Source organism: Beta vulgaris, chromosome 1 (assembly GCF_026745355.1).
Source record: "Beta vulgaris subsp. vulgaris cultivar EL10 chromosome 1, EL10.2, whole genome shotgun sequence".
Taxonomy (NCBI): domain Eukaryota; kingdom Viridiplantae; phylum Streptophyta; class Magnoliopsida; order Caryophyllales; family Amaranthaceae; genus Beta; species Beta vulgaris.
The window spans coordinates 32125804-32144519 of record NC_079202.1 but is presented as its reverse complement, the minus strand read 5'-3'; the positions used below and the strand labels follow the sequence as shown (position 1 = coordinate 32144519).

Here is an 18716-nt window from a genome sequence, read left to right as displayed (position 1 = left end):
ATATATATATACATATATATATATACATATATATATATACATATATATATATATATACATATATATGGTTTAAGTTCATATGAGAACCACCCTTATGGTGAGAACCGTGAGAACCACTCATTTTTCCTCATTTTACGAAAAATTATGATCATTTCATAACATTTTTGCTCATTTTTTGTTTCACTTATTTTATGGTTTTGCTCATTTAACAATTTTGTGATCATTTATTAACGTTTTTGCTCATTTTACGTTTTGCTCATTTTACTTTTTTTTTCGTTGAACTTTTTTATGCACATTTTACGTTTTTTCTTCTTTTACATTTTTGTACATTTTGCGTTTTTGATAACTTAATGTTTCTACTCATTTTATGTTTTTGCTCATTTGTTACTTTTTTTGCTCATTTTAGGAAGTTTTTGCTCATTTTAAATGGTTCTCACGGTTCTCACCATAAGAGGGTTCTCACTAGAACCCAACCCACATATATATATATACATATATATATATACATATACGCACGCACGCACGCACGCACGCACGCACGCACGCACGCACGCACGCACTCACACACACACACACACACACATACATACATCTTGGAAGTGAAGAGTGAGGCTGAGCTCCCATCTTGGACAATAGATGTTGATGTTTAACAACTGGTAGGCTCTTGGTGAGAATGTCTGTTAATTGATGATGTGTGGAGACATAATCAGGTTTGATGACTTGTTGATTTACTTTGTCTTTAACAAAGTGGCATTCCACTTCTACATGCTTGGTCTTCTCATGATGTGCAGGATTAACAACAATAGACAGAGTTGCTTGGTTATCACACTTGAGAGTGATGTGTTAGGCGAACTTAATGCCAAGTTTCTTGAGCAGTTGAGTGAGACATACAACTCCACATGTAGTTAAAGCCATAGCTCTATATTCAGCCTCAGCAGCGGATCTAGCCTCCATCTTTTGCTTCTTAGTCTTCCATAAGATAGGTGATTTTCCTAGCAAAACACAGAAGCCAGTAGTTGATTTCCTTGACAAAGGGCATCCTGTCCAATCACTATCTAAATATGCGGTGAGAACAACTGCAGATGATGAAGCTAGAAGCACTCCCTGCCTAGACAACTTTTTAGGTATCTTAGCACACGTTTTGCAGCTTGCATATGGTTTATTCATAAATTGGCTTAGAGTATGAACTGTAAATGCAATGTCAAGCCTGGTGATTGTTAGGTAGATTAGCTTCCCAATGAGGTGCTGGTAAGGAGTTGGATCCGGCAAGTACTCCCCTGAGTCAGCTAGGAGTTTAACTTGTGGGTCCATAGGAGGTTTAGTCCCTTTGGCACTTGGCATGTGAAACTCTTTTAGTAGGTTCATGACATACTTATTCTGTGAGATAAAGAAGCTTGCATCACTTTTGTCTACTTCTATACCTAAGAAGTATCTGATGTTGCCCGAGTCCTTCATGTGAAATTAAATGGATAGAAATTGTTTCACTTTGTTGATGTTAGCTTCATTATCTCCTACTATAAGCAGATCATCCACATAAGCTAGCACACTCACAAAGCCGTTTTCATTTTGCTTTGTGAACAATGAATAATCAACTTTGGACTGTAGGAATCCATAGTCTTTCAAGACTATGGATAACTTGGCAAACCATTACCTTGGTGCCTACTTCAGTCCATACAAGGATTTTTGAAGCTTGCATACTTGTTGATGAGAAGCATGCTCCCCTTGTCCCTTAGTGATAGGAATTTCATGACCTGTGTACCAAGGAGATGTGTGCATGTACACATCCTATTCAAGTGAGCCATGTAAAAAATCAATTTTTTTCCATCCATTGGGCAAACTTTCCGCTCTTTCAACGCTATTTCAAGGCTACAACGACAAGTAAAGATCTCACAGTTGTGGGTTTGGCTACAGGAGCAAATGTTTGCTCATACTCAACACCTTTTTTTTTTTTTGTCTATTTCCAAGCACAATCAATCTTGCTTTTTCTCTATCTATTGAATCATCTGTATTGAAATTAGTTATGCAAGCCATTTACATCCTATGGATTTTTTTCCAGGAGGTATGTTGGTGAGGCTCCAGGTCTTATTGTTCTTTTGGAGCTTTGAGCTCTTCATTCATTGCATTCACCCATTTGTCTTCTTGAACAAACAGTTCTAATGTTTGTGGGATCTGTCATTTATGTTACTTGGTTTGCAAATATTGTGAATGCATTTGAAACTTCATAGTCTCCCACATTATGTGTAGTGAAAGGTTTAGCCACCCTGGATTCTCTTCCTACCTTGGTTACATAGTCAGCTAGCCAGGTGGGTGGCTTGGACACTCTACTTGATTTTCTTGTAGGTAGAACAGATGGTATTACATCATTAGAGGTGTCAATTTCATGAGTAGGGCTTGGTTCAGGTTAAGGTGGAGTGAAGTGATGTGGTTTAGGGATGTAGGCTCATTTAGTGGTGTCTCAGGTTCATTTTTAAGATATGTGTAATACTCCGTATTTTAGTAAGTTATTAGTTATTTTTTTTTTAAAAGGTTTTATATATTAAAAAGGCTTTTTATTAATTATTAAGGTTTTAAATAGGCTTTTGTATTAAATTATGGGGTTTTCAAATAAATTCTAGCCCAAATTATATACTGGGCCTAAGTTTACAACTTGTAATCCAAGTAGTTAGAAGATATTTTTAAAAAGAAATTTCAAAAAGGATTTACAAAAGATTTATATAAAAAGAAAAAAAATAAAAAAAAAGAAAAAAAGAAAAAAATATACATATCTTTACGTGAAGGAACTCACGCCAGTGAGTTTATTTTGTTTCAAGATTTAGTTACTTTGTTTCTTTATCTTTTGGTTAATTTGTTTGTTTTATCTTTTGGTTAATTAGCAATCTAGACTATTTATCTTGTGGAATATTCCTCTATTCTACCTATATTATCATAAAAGATATTTTATCCTAGCTAAAATTAATTATCTTTCTCAAAAATCTATCTTTTAGTTCCTATTCCTATTCTTATCCTATTTACCCCAACTAGTATAAATAGGGGTCTCCACCCACCATATTCTTCACACCAAATTTGAGGAATAAATCTCTTTTCTCAAGTTTAAACTCTCTCTCCCTCTTAGCCTACCTTCTCTATTTTCCTCCCTAGTAGTTATTATTTTTAAAGGTGCGTGTATATGTAGATTTTTAAATATTATTCTGCTTATATAGTATCATGTGTATAGGGTTATTGTTTGCATTGAAAATTATGCTTCGTGAGTTATTTACAATTTGGTTGAAGGTTGATAAACGGTCGAAATTAGATTGGTATTGTAATACATGTTTATTGGATAATACTAATATTTACTAACTATACATATGCCGACTTTATTTCGTCCACCATGCATGCTGCGGTGTTAGGTCATTCACTAGCATGGTCTTGTTGATAAACTTACCATAGGTGTTGATATATTAGTTGATCCACTAATGAATTGTCTTATATATTGTTGTTTACTGCTTGGTATTTTTTTTTTAGTTTCCACTAAACGTTAGAATCACTAAGTTGTTATAGTAATGATTGACTTTGCTAAATGAGGAGATAAGTTTTCATTACTAAATTCACTAAGTTAGATTACTGGCATGTATCCTTATGTATGAAGTTACAAGGTATTATTTGTGTTAACTTCTATTACGATTAAGTTTATAAGTATTATTAGTATTTATAAAGAAAGATTATTTTCAAGGATTATTTGATATAAGCAAGTTATTAATATTATGTCTTTTAAGTGGCAAAAGTTTTATAAAAGAATTACTATTCTTTATAAAGGAGATTATTTCCGAAAGATTTTTTTAGTTTATGATCTTTTATGATCACAATTTATAAAGAGGCCACGGCTTGTTATTTACTAACAAGAACGGTAGCTATTATATTATTTACCCATGTACTTTTTGTATAAGTCATGTGGACAAGGTAGTTCCCCTCGTAATAGACTCAGTAAGGAATACTAAACTTGGGGGGTGTGCACACTTTAGGAAAGGTACCTAGGCAAGGAAAAGGAGTTTTATTAAAGTTATATACTTTATATATACAAGTATCCAAGAATTTATACAATTATTTCAAGTATCAAGAAGGTTTATATGAATATTTTGAATGTTTAAGTGTTTAAATTTCCGCTTATACATGTACTCAGTATTTTTACTGACACGCATTTTGTTTGTTTGTTTTATGGCTTTGTCCCTGTGATGATCCTTTTGGTGTGCAGATTTTTCAGGTTGATGATGCATACTACATATGGGGAGCTAGTGAGGAGTACTACATAGCTTAGTTTAGTAGTCATTATGTTTTAATTTCCCTTTGTCTTAGTTGAAACAATAAATTTTTATTTATCAATAAAGAGAAGTTATTTTTATTATTCCGCTGCATTGTTAATTTAGTAGTTAGTAGTTTTAGCCTTTAACGTTATCACGTGGCGGTAATACTCTCACGTTTCTCAAGTGTTTATATTAAAATATATTCTTTACAAAGAGAGAAATTTGGGGGTGTTACAAAGTGGTATCAGAGCCTTTAGGTTTATTAATGAGAGTTTGGGTAGATTTAGGAAGGGCATATAAGTTAGAGTTTCGCATTTTAGTGCATAAATTTTTTTGCATTTTATTTGCATAAATAAGTTATATGCATTTTATTTGCATAAATAAAGTTATATTTCCAAATATAAATATTTTCCAATTTATTTATTTTGAAGAAAGGAATAAGTGTGTGGCTTTATTTTTCTGAGGAAAGTTCTGGCTAAGGAAAGACTTGGTACTTAAGTTGGCCGCTTGTGCCGCACCTCTCTTTCCTGGGAACTCCCTCGATTAATTTTTCCATACACGAAAAACCTAGTATTCGAAATAAAAACTTATTATATACTTAAATTTTTCGAAAATACAAATAGTTTGAAATTTTTCTTTGTTTCCTTATTTACAATCAGATTATTATTCTTGAATAATTATATGACATTATGTCTAGCAAAATATGAAAATATTATTAATTTTCATAAGGAAGGAGATTTAGTTGTCTTTATGACAATATACGTATAGTACTTACTAATTTGTATTTGTTTTTACCACAGATTTATTATGGCAAGTCATAGTCCATTTTTCGTACGTATTCTAGTAAAAAGAGATGCTCAAACTGTGACTGATTATGCAAACTTTTTAATAGACCAAGGATACCAACAGTTTCGTTATCATGGACCAATGGTTGCTTTGCTTCTAGAACACTTGCCCTACATTGAACCCTACCATTGGCTATATAATAAGTATTACAATGTGATGACTTTATTAGATGGGATGCCCAACATGAGGGATCATTACCAAGAAGGAATCTGGCTAGCTACCGTACCTTATTTCACATTTGACCTCCGATATGCGGAATTATGGAAAGAGCAACAAGAAGCACGAGTTATGATGAATGCATATCAAACTCCAAGCCATCCTGACCATGAACCTACTACTAGTCCTGAACCCTCTAATATTCAAAGCAACCTACCAAGCACAGAGGGTAGCCGTTCATCACCTCCGGAATATCACCCTATGTCTGATGATGAATGGTTTAGACACCAAGCCAATGATGAAGCAAGAGATCAAGATCCATCTGATTCTATTTACTAGTAAATTAATTTTTAGGAAAATGTTAGATTAGCAGTTTTAGTAGCTTTAATAATTAGTAGTTCTGTAATTAGACTACTACCTTTATATATGTTAGCATTCCTTTTCAAGGATCAATAAATAAAATTCTCGTTTTTCTTTTTATGCTATGTGCAATTTGTCAATCATATTATGAATCATGATTGTTGTATGAATTACAAATTTAGTAGGATAACTTAATAAGTAGTTTGTTCTTACCCAGGAAGAAATGGCCAGTAGACCCGGAAGTAGATCCAAAACTCGAGCAACTCTTAAGGAGTTGACCTCTCTGACCAAGAATTTGGCTAAGGCTATGACTTCTCAACTGAACCGTCAACAAGAGCCTGACCTAGCTGGCGAGGTGTTTAAGAAAGTAGCCTCTAGGAATCCACCTGTCTATGATGGAAAAGAGGACCCAGCCAGTCTTGAGAACTGGATTAGAGAGTTTGATAAACTGTTTACTGCTGTTAGGTGTGATGATGAGTTGAAAATCAACAATGCTACATACTACCTAAGAGAGGAAGCTGATTTATGGTGGTCCCAAAGGAAGGAGTCTTTGGCGACTCAAGAGGATTTTGGGTGGGAGCAATTTAAGGAAGCTTGAGAACCAAGTTTTACCCACCTCACTTAAGGAAAAAGAAGTGCCTAGAGTTTACCAACCTAAGGATGGGGACCATGACTGTCAATGAGTACTACTCTAAGTTTATAGAGTTAATGAGGTTTGCACCTGAAATGGTTCCAACTGAAGTTTTGAAGGCTCAAAGATTTGAGCAAGGGTTGACCTTGTCCATTCAAGGGAAATTGGAGGGGCTAACTTTAATAGCCTTGAGGAAGTGTATGGGAGAGCTGCCCATCTATTCGGGATCAAGGAAGAGAGCTGAAGTGAATCCTGGAGATAAAAGGAAGGGTCTAGTAATGGGTTTCAAGGTGGAGATAAGCGTCAAAAGATTAATGGAGGATTCAAGCAAGGAAAGGATGATAAAGTAATGGGAATAACAACAATCGTAGTCAATCTGAAAATGGAAAGTCCAAGAGAGTCTACTACTGCAAAAGATGTCCAAGAAACCACCCAGGAAGGGACTGTGAAGGAAATCTGGTAACTTGTAGGATCTGTAGCAAGTTAGGCCATAGAGAATATGAGTGCTTCCAGAAAGACTCGGCATCAGCAAATCCTAAGCCGACCCAGAATCAGGAGGTAATGGGAACAAAGGACTCCAACAGCAATGTGACCCATAATCGTGTTCCTCCTAAGAATGGGAACAAAGGAGACAATCAGGCTAAGACAAATAATCAAGGTCGAGTGTTTGTCATGAGCAATCGTGAGGCTGAAACGACTGCAGGCGTAGTGACTGGTACTTTCTTCATCTCTTCTATTCCAGGATTTTATTTGATTCAGGAGCTTCTCACTCTTTTATTTCAAAACCTTAGTGGAGAAACTTAAGTTGGAAAAACCCGAATTATAAGCATGGATATAGTCATACCTTCTGGAGATGTCATTAACGTTTCTAAGCTATATAGAGATGTTTAGTGACATAGCAGGGGTAGAATTTCCTTCAGACTTAATTGAATTGAGTTAGATGACCTAGATGTTGTTATGGGAATGGATTGGTTGGGAAAATTCAAAGCCCAAATAGACTGCAGAGCCCAAAAAGTGACGTTGAAAGGCCCAAAAGGAGTCAAAGTAACCTATAGAAAAATCAGTCAGAAGCCCAGTCCAAGAATGATTTCTGCTATGCAACTCAAGAACTGTATAAGAAAGGGGTATCCATGTACTTGTGTAGTATACAAAAGTTGGGAGTAGAAGGAGAAAAGATGGAGAATATTCCTGTAGTTAATGAATTTCTGGATGTCTTTCCAGAAGAAATCCCTGGAATGCCTCCAATAAGGGAGGTGGAGTTCACCATAGACCTAATGCCTGGAACTGGCCCAATATCTAAAGCACCATATCGTATGGCTCCAGCTGAAATGAATGAGCTTAAGACCCAATTAGAAGAGTTATTAGAGAAGGGCTACGTAAGGCCTAGTGTATCCCCATGGGGTGCGCCTGTCTTGTTTGTAAAGAAGAAGGATGGTAGTCTAAGGTTGTGCATCGACTACGTGAGTTGAACCAAGTGACCATTAAGAATAAGTATCCTCTCCCAAGGATCGATGATTTGTTTGACCAACTGAAAGGAGCTGGAATTTTCTCTAAGATTGACTTAAGGTCAGGGTATCATCAGTTAAGAATTGCTGATAAGGACATTGCTAAGACCGCTTTTAGGACACGTTATGGCCATTATGAGTTTACAGTAATGCCTTTTGGATTGACTAATGCGCCAGCAGTATTTATGGATCTCATGCATAGAATTTTTAAGCCATACTTAGACCAATTTGTGGTAGTATTTATAGATGATATATTGGTTTACTCTAAGAATAAAGAAGAGCATGAGAAACACCTCCGAATAATTTTGTCAACCCTCCAACAGAAGCAATTGTATGCAAAGTTTTCGAAGTGTGAGTTTTGGTTGGAAAAAGTGGCATTTCTGGCCACGTCATATCTAAGGAGGGTGTTGCCGTTGATCCAGCAAAGATTGAAGCCGTTAGTGAGTGGCCTACTCCAAAGAATGTGACTGATATAAGAAGTTTTCTAGGTCTGGCAGGTTATTACAGACGTTTTGTTAAGGATTTCTCGAAAATAGCCCGACCAATGACCAACCTTATGAAGAAGGAGTCCAAGTTTATTTGGAGCCCAGAATGTGAGAAAGCCTTCACCATCCAAAGGAAAGACTAACCACAGCCCCTGTGTTATCCTTGCCTGATGGGAGTGATACTTATGAAGTATATAGTGATGCATCTAAACATGGTCTAGGGTGTGTTTTAATGCAAAATAGAAGAGTCATTGCTTATGCATCAAGGCAACTGAAGCCATATGAAGTCAACTACCCTACTCATGACTTAGAGTTAGCCGCAATAGTCTTTGCTTTAAAGATTTGGCGTCATTATTTGTATGGGGTGACATGTAAGATATACACAGATCACAAGAGTTTGAAATACATTTTCACCAAAAGGATTTGAATATGAGGCAAAGGAGATGGTTAGAATTCATAAAAGACTACGATTTGGATATCCAATACCATGAAGGGAAAGCCAATGTAGTGGCAGATGCCTTGAGTAGGAAGACAAGTCATACCTTAAGCACTATGGTGGTGGCAGATCAACTGTGTTTAGACTTTCAGAAGATGAATCTTGAAGTTATGCAATATGGAGAAGTAGAGAAAATGTTTAGTGCATTGACCATTCAACCCTCGATGTTTGATCAAATTAGGGAAGCTCAATTAAAAGATGAAAAGATGGAAAAGATAAAGAAAAGGTGAGGGAGGGTCATGCTGGAGACTTCGAAATTCATGAAGATGGAAGTTTAAGAATGGAAGGAAGGTGGTGTATACCCGAAGCTTGTGAAGATTTGAAATTAAAATCATGGAGGAAGGTCATAATTCTCCATATTCGATGCACCCAGGGGGTGATAAGTTGTATAAGGATTTAAAGAAGAATTTCTGGTGGGCTCGTATGAAGTTGGACATAGCGGAATTTGTTTCCAAATGCTTAACATGTCAAAAGGTGAAGAGTGAACATAAAAGACCCCAAGGAAAAGTCCAACCTTTAGATGTGCCAGGATGGAAGTGGGATTCATTTCGATGGATTTCGTTGTTGCTTACCTAAGGGTAAATCTGGAAATGATACGATATGGGTAATTGTCGATAGGTTGACCAAGTCTGCAGTGTTCATACCTATGAAGGCAACATGGTCGATGGACCAACTAGCTAAGGCCTACATCAAGCATGTATTGAGAATACATGGAGTACCGAAAGATATTGTGTCTGATCGAGATTCTAGATTTTTGTCTAACTTCTGGCAGAAGCTACAGCAAGCCTTTGGTTCGAAGCTATTGATGAGTACTGCTTTTCACCCAGCCACTGATGGCAGACTGAAAGGACCATACAAACCTTAGAAGATATGTTAAGAGCTTGTGTCATGGAATATCAGGGTTCATGGGAAGATCATCTCGATTTGATAGAGTTCTCCTACAATAACAGTTATCATTCAAGTATAGGCATGGCACCATTCGAGGCTTTATATGGTAGAAAATGTAGAAGCCCATTATGTTGGAACGATATAAGTGAAACAGTTGTACTTGGACCTGAATTGATTGAAGAGACCGTGCAACAGGTTAAGATGATCCAAGGAAAGATAAGGCAGCCAAGATCGTCAAAAAGCTATGCTGATCTGAAGCGTAGGGAAGAAGAATATGAAGTGGGCGAAAAAGTGCTTTTGAAAGTATCACCAATGAAGGGTGTGATGAGGTTTGGAAAGAAAGGGAAGCTCAGCCCTAAGTTTATAGGCCCATATGAAATATTGGATAGAGTTGGAAAAGTGGCCTATAGACTAGCCCTACCTACTGAATTAAGTCGTGTTCATAATGTGTTCCATATATCTCAGTTGAGACGGTATATCCCAGATAAATCGCATGTGTTGCAACCTGAAACAGTTCAAATTGATGAGAACTTGTCTTATGAAGAAAGGCCTATTAAGATTTTAGACAGTAAGGTTAGAAGTACCCGAAACAAAGATGTTAAAATTGTTAAGGTGCTCTGGTCTAATCAGAAGTCTGAAGAAGCAACATGGGAAGCAGAGGCTGACATGCGAAAGAAATATCCAGAGTTGTTTGCAGAAGGTTAGTAGTAGAGTTACGGGGACGTAACTCCTTTTAAGGGGGGTAGAATACGATAGAGTTTCGCGCGTTTGACTTAGAACCATATTGTTTGGCATATTTTATGAGCTATTATGAGAATCAACTTACTTTTATAGGAAGTTGGTGGTATATGTGTCTTACTTGCTTTGTCTCTTGCATTGCTTGATGTAAGTTTCGAGGACGAAACTTCTTTTAAGGGGGTAGTCTGTAATACTCCGTATTTTTAGTAACTCATTAGTTATATTTTTTTAAAGGTTTTATATATTAAAAAGGCTTTTTATTAATTATTAAGGTTTTAAATAGGCTTTTGTATTAAATTATGGGGTTTTCAAATAAATTCTAGCCCAAATTATATACTGGGCCTAAGTTTACAACTTGTAATCCAAGTAGTTAGAAGATATTTTAAAAAGAAATTTCAAAAAGATTTACAAAAGATTATATAAAAAGAAAAAAAAAAAAAAAAAAAAAAAAAAATATACATATCTTTACTTGAGAACTCACGCCAGTGAGTTATTTGTTCAAGATTAGTTACTTTTTTTTTATCTTTTGTTAATTTGTTTGTTTTATCTTTTGGTTAATTAGCATCTAGACTATTTATCTTGTGGAATATTCCTCTATTCTACCTATATTATCATAAAAGAGATTTTATCCTAGCTAAAAGTAATTATCTTTTCTCAAAAATCTATCTTTTAGTTCCTATTCCTATTCTTATCCTATTTACCCCAACTAGTATAAATAGGGGTCTCCACCCACCATATTCTTCACACCAAATTTGAGGAATAATCTCTTTTCTCAAGTTTAAACTCTCTCTCCCTCTTAGCCTACCTTCTCTATTTTCCTCCCTAGTAGTTATTATTTTTAAAGGTGCGTGTATATGTAGATTTTTAAATATTATTCTGCCTATATAGTATCATGTGTATAGGGTTATTGTTTGCATTGAAAATTATGCTTCGTGAGTTATTTACAATTTGGTTGAAGGTTGATAAACGGTCGAAATTAGATTGGTATTGTAATACATGTTTATTGGATAATACTAATATTTACTAACTATACATATGCCGACTTTATTTCGTCCACCATGCATGCTGCGGTATTAGGGTCATTCACTAGCATGGTCTTGTTGATAAACTTACCATAGGTGTTGATATATTAGTTGATCCACTAATGAATTGTCTTATATATTGTTGTTTACTGCTTGGTATTTTTTTTTTTAGTTTCCACTAAACGTTAGAATCACTAAGTTGTTATAGTAATGATTGACTTTGCTAAATGAGGAGATAAGTTTTCATTACTAAATTCACTAAGTTAGATTACTGGCATGTATCCTTATGTATGAAGTTACAAGGGTATTATTTGTGTTAACTTCTATTACGATTAAGTTTATAAGTATTATTATTATTTATAAAGAAAGATTATTTTCAAGGATTATTTGATATAAGCAAGTTATTAATATTATGTCTTTTAAGTGGCAAAAGTTTTATATAAGAATTACTATTCTTATAAAGGAGATTATTTCCGAAAGATTTTTCTTAGTTATATGATCTTTTATGATCACATTTATAAAGAGGCCACGGCTTGTTATTTACTAACAAGAACGGTAGCTATTATATTATTTACCCATGTACTTTTTGTATAAGTCATGTGGACAAGGTAGTTCCCCTCGTAATAGACTCAGTAAGGAATACTAAACTTGGGGGGTGTGCACACTTTAGGAAAGGTACCTAGGCAAGGAAAGGAGTTTTATTAAAGTTATATACTTTATAGTATACAAGTATCCAAGGAATTTATACAAGTTATTTCAAGTATCCAAGGAAGGTTTATATGAGTATTTTGAATGTTTAGTAAAGTATTTAAATTTCCGCATATACATGTACTCATATTTTTACTGACACGCATTTTGTTTGTTTGTTTTATGGCTTTGTCCTGTGATGATCCTTTTGGTGAGCAGATTTTTCAGGTTGACTGATGCATACTACATAGGGGAGCTAGTGAGGAGTGCTACATAGCTTAGTTTAGTAGTCATTATGTTTTACATTTCCCTTTGTCTTAGTTGAAACAATAAATTTTTATTTATCAATAAAGAGAAGCTATTTTTATTATTTCCGCTGCATTGTTAATTTAGTAGTTAGTAGTTTTAGCCTTTAACGTTATCACGTGGCGGTAATACTCTCACGTTTCTCAAGTGTTTATATTAAAATATATTCTTTACAAAGAGAGAAATTTGGGGGTGTTACAATATGTGTCTGTTGGGAGATCATAGTTGGTGTAGGTATGAGTCGTGTTTGGGTTAGGCATGGGTGTAGGTAAAGGGTTAAGGTATAGAGTGTTGTGGTGTGTTGTTGTATGGGAACACACTCTCCATAAAATTTAAATCTTTAGAAATGAAAGTCTTATTAGTTCTGATATTCAATAGTTTATACCCCTTTTAATCATTTGGGTTTCCTAGAAACAGTCATGGAACACTTATAGGTAAGAACTTGTCTTTTTCTCTAGTTGGATTGCTAGCAAAGGCTAGACATCCAAAGGTTTTGATGTGGTGATAAGTATGTTTTCTTTTGAAGAGTTTTTCATAAGGGGTTAGGTTTCGTATAGCAACACTAGGTAGTTTGTCATCACACAATCACCCCAAAAGCTTGAGGGTAGACATGCTTGTAGTCTAAGAGCTCTAGCCATTTCAATCACATTTCCGTGCTTTCTTTCTACCCTCCCATTCTGTTGGGGTCTATAAACACATGTAGTTTGGTGCATAATTCCTTTTTTAGCAAATAATTCTCTACAAGGCCCATCATCAAATTCTTGGGCATAGATTCAGATGCATATTATGAAAGCTTAGTATATTTGGCCATAGGACATGTTAAACACACAGGATTGATCAAAATTTCCAGGATACAACCAATCATCCTCAATTTCTTTAGAGGTGCATGTCCTAGCATGTTATGCCACAAAGCATAGTTTTCTTGTTCACTAGTTACATGATTAGCTTTTTTTTTTTTTACTAAAGTTCACTCTAGCATTAAGGTTTTCTTTTTCTTCTTTCTTCTCTTCATTTCTTTTCATAGCTTCTTCTAGCATCTTCTTAGTTGGTACCTCTACCAAGAAATACAGGCCATTGTAAGCTCTTACTACCCCTTTAAATCTCTATGTATGTGAGTCCTAAATTACACAAAGGTCATGAAAAAACTTCATACTACACTTGTTATGCAACACAAGGTTGTTGACAGATAAAAGATTGTGTTTAAAGTCAGGTACACACAATACATCTTTCAAAATCAACCCATTTTTTAGGTGTATGTCACCAACATGAGATATATGCACAACACTTCTATTATTAGGAAGATTAATGTTTGGTTTTCTGCAAAAATTTTACAGCACCAGCCAACATTTTTCAGCACATATCATATGAACAGAAAGCCCAAGTATCTATTACCTAGTTTTTCAAGTTAATAAAAGCAAAACAACAAGTTATCATGCATGCAGACCCATATTCAATCTCTTCTTCACTCTGTAATCCAACTCTGGAGGTAGTTGGTAAGAGCTTCAACAACTGAGTTATCTGTTGTGGAGTGAGAGCCTAGTTGTTTTAATGCCCTTTAGTTTGAGAATTTGCTGCAAGTTTATGCCATATGCCTTAGGTTTTCTCCACCTATTTCCAGCACCACTTCTTCCTTCATCCTTTCCAGAACACCTCATTTCTTTCTTGTTTTTAGGATGAGTTGTAGGATAACGCACGATAATCCAACAAACATCAGTAGTGTGATTTTTCTTCCCACAAGTTGTACACACTTTCATCTATTGTCTCGTGCTATACATGGCAGATGATTCAATGCTTAGTTTATAGATATTCAAGATATCTCTGTGCATCTCTTCCTATTGGTGAGTGGCACACACAGTCTCAACACTTGGTAGAGGGATTTGCATAAGAAAGTTGCTTCTCTGAGCTCCATAGTTCTCCTAGAGCCCAATTAGGAATTGAAAGAGTCTTTGCTCCTCTTTCTGAGCATTCAATGCTTTCACAAACTCATTGACTTCAAGAGTCATTTCAGTGATGTGTGGTAAGATGTTCAATGAGTCTTGCTCTTCCCACATTCCCTTCATCATGATGTAATACTCATGCATTTTTTATTCATTTTGTTTTGTTTCATATAAATTTTTTTGAAGTATGTATTTTCTTGAACCATTTATCACATTATACATAGATTCAAGATGATTCCATACCTCTTTAGCAGTGTTGTAGTATAGAATAGTATTCTTGATCTGTTCTAAGACAGAAGCATGGATCCAAACTATCACCATGCTGTTACAGGTCTCCCACTTCTCACCCTCGACGTGTCTTCAGTCTCCTTCTTCACTACTCCATTTACAAAGCCCAATTTTCTCTTTGATGCAAGAGAAATTTCCATTGATCTGAGCCATGACCTGTAATCACCAGACCCCTTAAGCTTTTCTACAAAGAGTGAGTTTGGACCTTCAGATGGGGGTATGTATAGTGGGTGATGAATATCAGACAAATTGATTTTCTCTTTTGACATTCACACTCTTGTATGAACTAAGAACAAATAAAAAATATGATCTTTAATTGCAACTTCACCTGATTTTGTTTGAGGCCTTTTTACTAGTGTCGTAGCTCTGATACCATGAAGAGCAAAATGAAACAAACAGAAAAGGGTAAAAGCTCTCAGTTGTATATTCAGAGAATGTGGCAATCCTAAAGTCTGTCCTCTCATTACACCCTAGGCTGACAACTCCTAGTACAATGACATGCACTACACCACTACAAGACAAACTAAGAAATCAGTAGGAAATTGCCTAGGTCTAATACCTTGACTGAAAGAAGACGAAAACAAATAGGACCACAACTTATTACGTCAGCAGGTGGGCTGGATTATTACATTATGGTTAATAGGAATAAAAAGCCATACATTGACATATATATCCAACACCACCTAAGCTTTGTTGTAGATGTTCTTGACAAAAGTTAAAACGGTTTTTCACCAAATACCCCTAAAAAATCATGAAATTCACCATATACCCTCAATGTTTCAGATATTCACCATATACTCTTGAGTTTCCGAAAATGTTCACCAAATACCCTTTTTCTAACGGACGTTAGCTTACTGTTAACCGTATTTATCATTTTGCTATTATTAATCCTAAACCCTAACCCTAACCCTAATCTAATCTCTAACCTACCCTCCCCTCCACCCCAGCCCAGCCACCCCTTCCCTTCCCTCCACCGTCGCAGCACCCCTCCCCCTCCCCTCCACTGTCGCAGCCCCCACCCCCTTCCCTGCCAGTCCAGTTCCTCACCCCTGCAATTTTCCGCAGCCCCCACCCCTGCAATTGAGGCCCCTCGATTTTCTCGAAGCCCAGCCTCCCCTTCCCCTCGATTTTCGCGGAACCCAGCCTCTCCTCCCCCTCGATTTTCACATTGAAGACGAATCATTTTACCGCGAAACTTACCGAAACTTTACTCGAGAACCGCACTCAATTTCTTGTCCTTTAAAGATTTTTTCGGCGATTTCGATAATCCTACAACCACAATTGAAGGGGAATCGACTCGGATACGGGAAATCGCAAGGGTGGAGGACTGAAATGGCAGCGGGGAGGGGGTGGGGTGCTACAGCGTCGGAGGGGAGGGGATGTTGCGCTGGACTGAGGTGGAGGGGAGGGGGAGGGTTGGGGGAAATCGTCGACTGGGGTGGAGAGGTGGGGAGGTTGGGTTAGGGGTTAGATTGGGATTAGGATTTATGGTTTATAATGGCAAAATGGTAAAGAAAGCTAACGGTAAGTTAACGTACGTTAGAAAAAGGGCATTTGGTGAACGTTTTCGGAAACTCATGGGTATATGGTGAATATTTGAAACATTGAGGGTATATGGTGAATTTTGTGATTTATCGGGGTTATTTGGTGAAAAATCTGAAGTTAAAAACATCTCTTTCTAATATCTTTACGTTTGTGATCTTTCTGCAGTTTCCTGCATCTCACAACATTTTTCATTTATTAGGTGCAACAAAGAGATTTTAGATGAAGTTAAGAAAAGTGGAAATAAACTATGAAAAGTAGAGATAAATTAACGAGAATATAGAAAGAAATCATTAGTCTGGTTTTGGTATAATATCTATATAGAAGTGACATTTCTATTGTGCTCCTTGGAGCACGGTGCACACTATACAATTATTTTTCAGTAGAAAATTATGTTCAATTTTTCGTGAAAATTGTTCTATTTTCGATAAGAAAATGTTATATTTTAAAAAATGTTCTTTCAAAACTTATTTTCCAGCAAAAAATATGTTCTAATTTCCCTGAAAATATGTTCTATTTTTATTGAAAATATGTTCTATATTTGATAAGCAGATGTTCTTTTTAAGTAATTGAATTCTAGTAATGTTTCACTTCAACAATAAAACGTTCGTTTTCGTAATTAGATTCTGGTAATGTTCCACTTCAACGATATAATGTTCTTTTACGTAAAATGAATGAATTCCGGTAATATTTCATTTCAAGAATAAAATATTTGTTTTCGTAAGTGAATTTTTGTAGTATTCCACTTCAACACTAAGGGCTCGTTCGGTAACGATATAATGTGCTACTTATTGTAAAGCGGAGGTTGTGTTCCAAAAACTATACACAGATGGTAAGTTTAAGGAAGTGCAAGCGGAGTGTCTTAAAATATTGTATGTCCATTGGAGAGGGGTTCAAAAATTAACACACAACATAGAGGAGCACACATTTGTAGATAGAATATGGGTTACATGCAAGGATACTAAGAAGGAGGTACCTACGAATAAGAGAAGGAACTATCTGGTAAAAATTGACTTAGGTACGTTGTTGGCATGTTGTGAATGTAAGATGTTTGAGTGTCATGGTATTTTGTGTAGGCACATCATTAATTTGTATGATGTTTTGAACATAAAAGAAATTCCTTCACAATACATCCTTGATCGGTGGAGGAAGGATGTCATTCGAAAACATACCATGATAAAAGTGGTGTATCATGATCCGTCCAAAACTGAAGAGGTAATGTGTTATGATAAAATGATGGTCCTATTTGACCCCATTTTCTTGAAGGCGGCTTATAGTGGTGAAGTTGATCTAGTAGTCGAAGCACTTAAGTTGCTTGATGATCACATAAATGAGAGGAAGGCATTGAAGATTACTAGTAATGGACCGAAAGAAGGCACTCCTTCATCTGTGGGTAATAATACAATTAGACAAGATGTTACTCCTAGTTCGGTAAACATGCAGGAGGGCGTGAAGGATCCCCCTCGGAAGGCACGTAAAGGATCGCGCTCAGTTTGATTCGCTTCATGCATCGAGAAGGGGAAAGGATCCAAAAAACAGAAGAAAGGGAACAAAGATGGCAAGGTATTGACTATATATTTCAATGTTGCTAACTTGCTATGCATGGGTTGAAATTTGCAGGGTATATATATTAATTGGGTTTATATTTGTCATTGTTGGTTAGGTTGATGATGAAGAAGCCTGCAATTCAGAAAGCGATTATGATGAAGGTCATGAATTAGGGGGACAGGTTAATATATGGTTAGGGTCGAGTTAATACCATAAGCATCATTTCTTCGCATATTGTTATATAGAAATATGAGTTATTGGTATATTGTTTGTATGTTGTGTTGAGAGCAAGTCCAAGAAATAGCCCATGTTTTATTTTTGTTGGAGCCACTTGTCTCTTCGATTTGCTTTATTTGATTCGGACTGGGCTTGGCATGGCATTTGGTGATAGGAGTGGGCTTTTGTAGGTTTGGTACTGGCCTTTTGGGACGTGGGACTGATCTTGTGGGACAGGGGTTTTGGGGACTGGCCTTTTGGCACTCGCCTTTAGGGACTTGGGACTGGCTTTTTGGGACTGGCTTTTTGGGAATGGGCTTTTGGGGACTGGGCATTTGGGGACTGGGCTTTTGGGGACTAGGCTTTTGTAGCCATTGTTAAAAACATCTGACACCCTACACAACTCCAATGATAAATCATTTAATCACACTATTACTTAATCACATTTCAGATTTGCATAAAAGTTAAGTTATCCAAAACAACATTGTAATTGAAAATAAACAAGACAATTAAGCATTACTATTAACACAGATGAAACAACTGCAAAAAAATGACGAAGTCTTGCGGGTTGGCGTACGCGTCTATGTATCAAGACTCCGCATTCGTCAACTGCTGCAAAAAACAAGTAAATCACGAAATATAAGTCAACCTTGTCACGTATTTATATTTTACGACACATTACATATCAAACCATTTAGAACTTGAACATATCAAACCATTTAGAACTTGAACATATCAAAGCATTTAGAACTTGAACATATCAAACCATTTAGAACTTCAACATA

At 36.0% G+C, this 18716-nt stretch overlaps 1 protein-coding gene across 1 annotated transcript; it reads right to left on the bottom strand.

The window, feature by feature from the left end:
* Positions 1-843: 843 nt before the first annotated feature.
* Positions 844-1455, bottom strand: LOC125493107 (uncharacterized mitochondrial protein AtMg00810-like). Its single transcript, XM_048635906.1, has one exon. It carries the CDS (start codon positions 1453-1455, stop codon positions 844-846), a length of 612 nt encoding a protein of 203 aa, XP_048491863.1.
* Positions 1456-18716: the final 17261 nt, after the last annotated feature.

Excerpts from the sequence above, each read along its gene's own strand:
- LOC125493107 (XM_048635906.1), bottom strand. The coding sequence starts at position 1,455 with ATGAAGGACTCGGGCAACATCAGATACTTCTTAGGTATAGAAGTAGAC.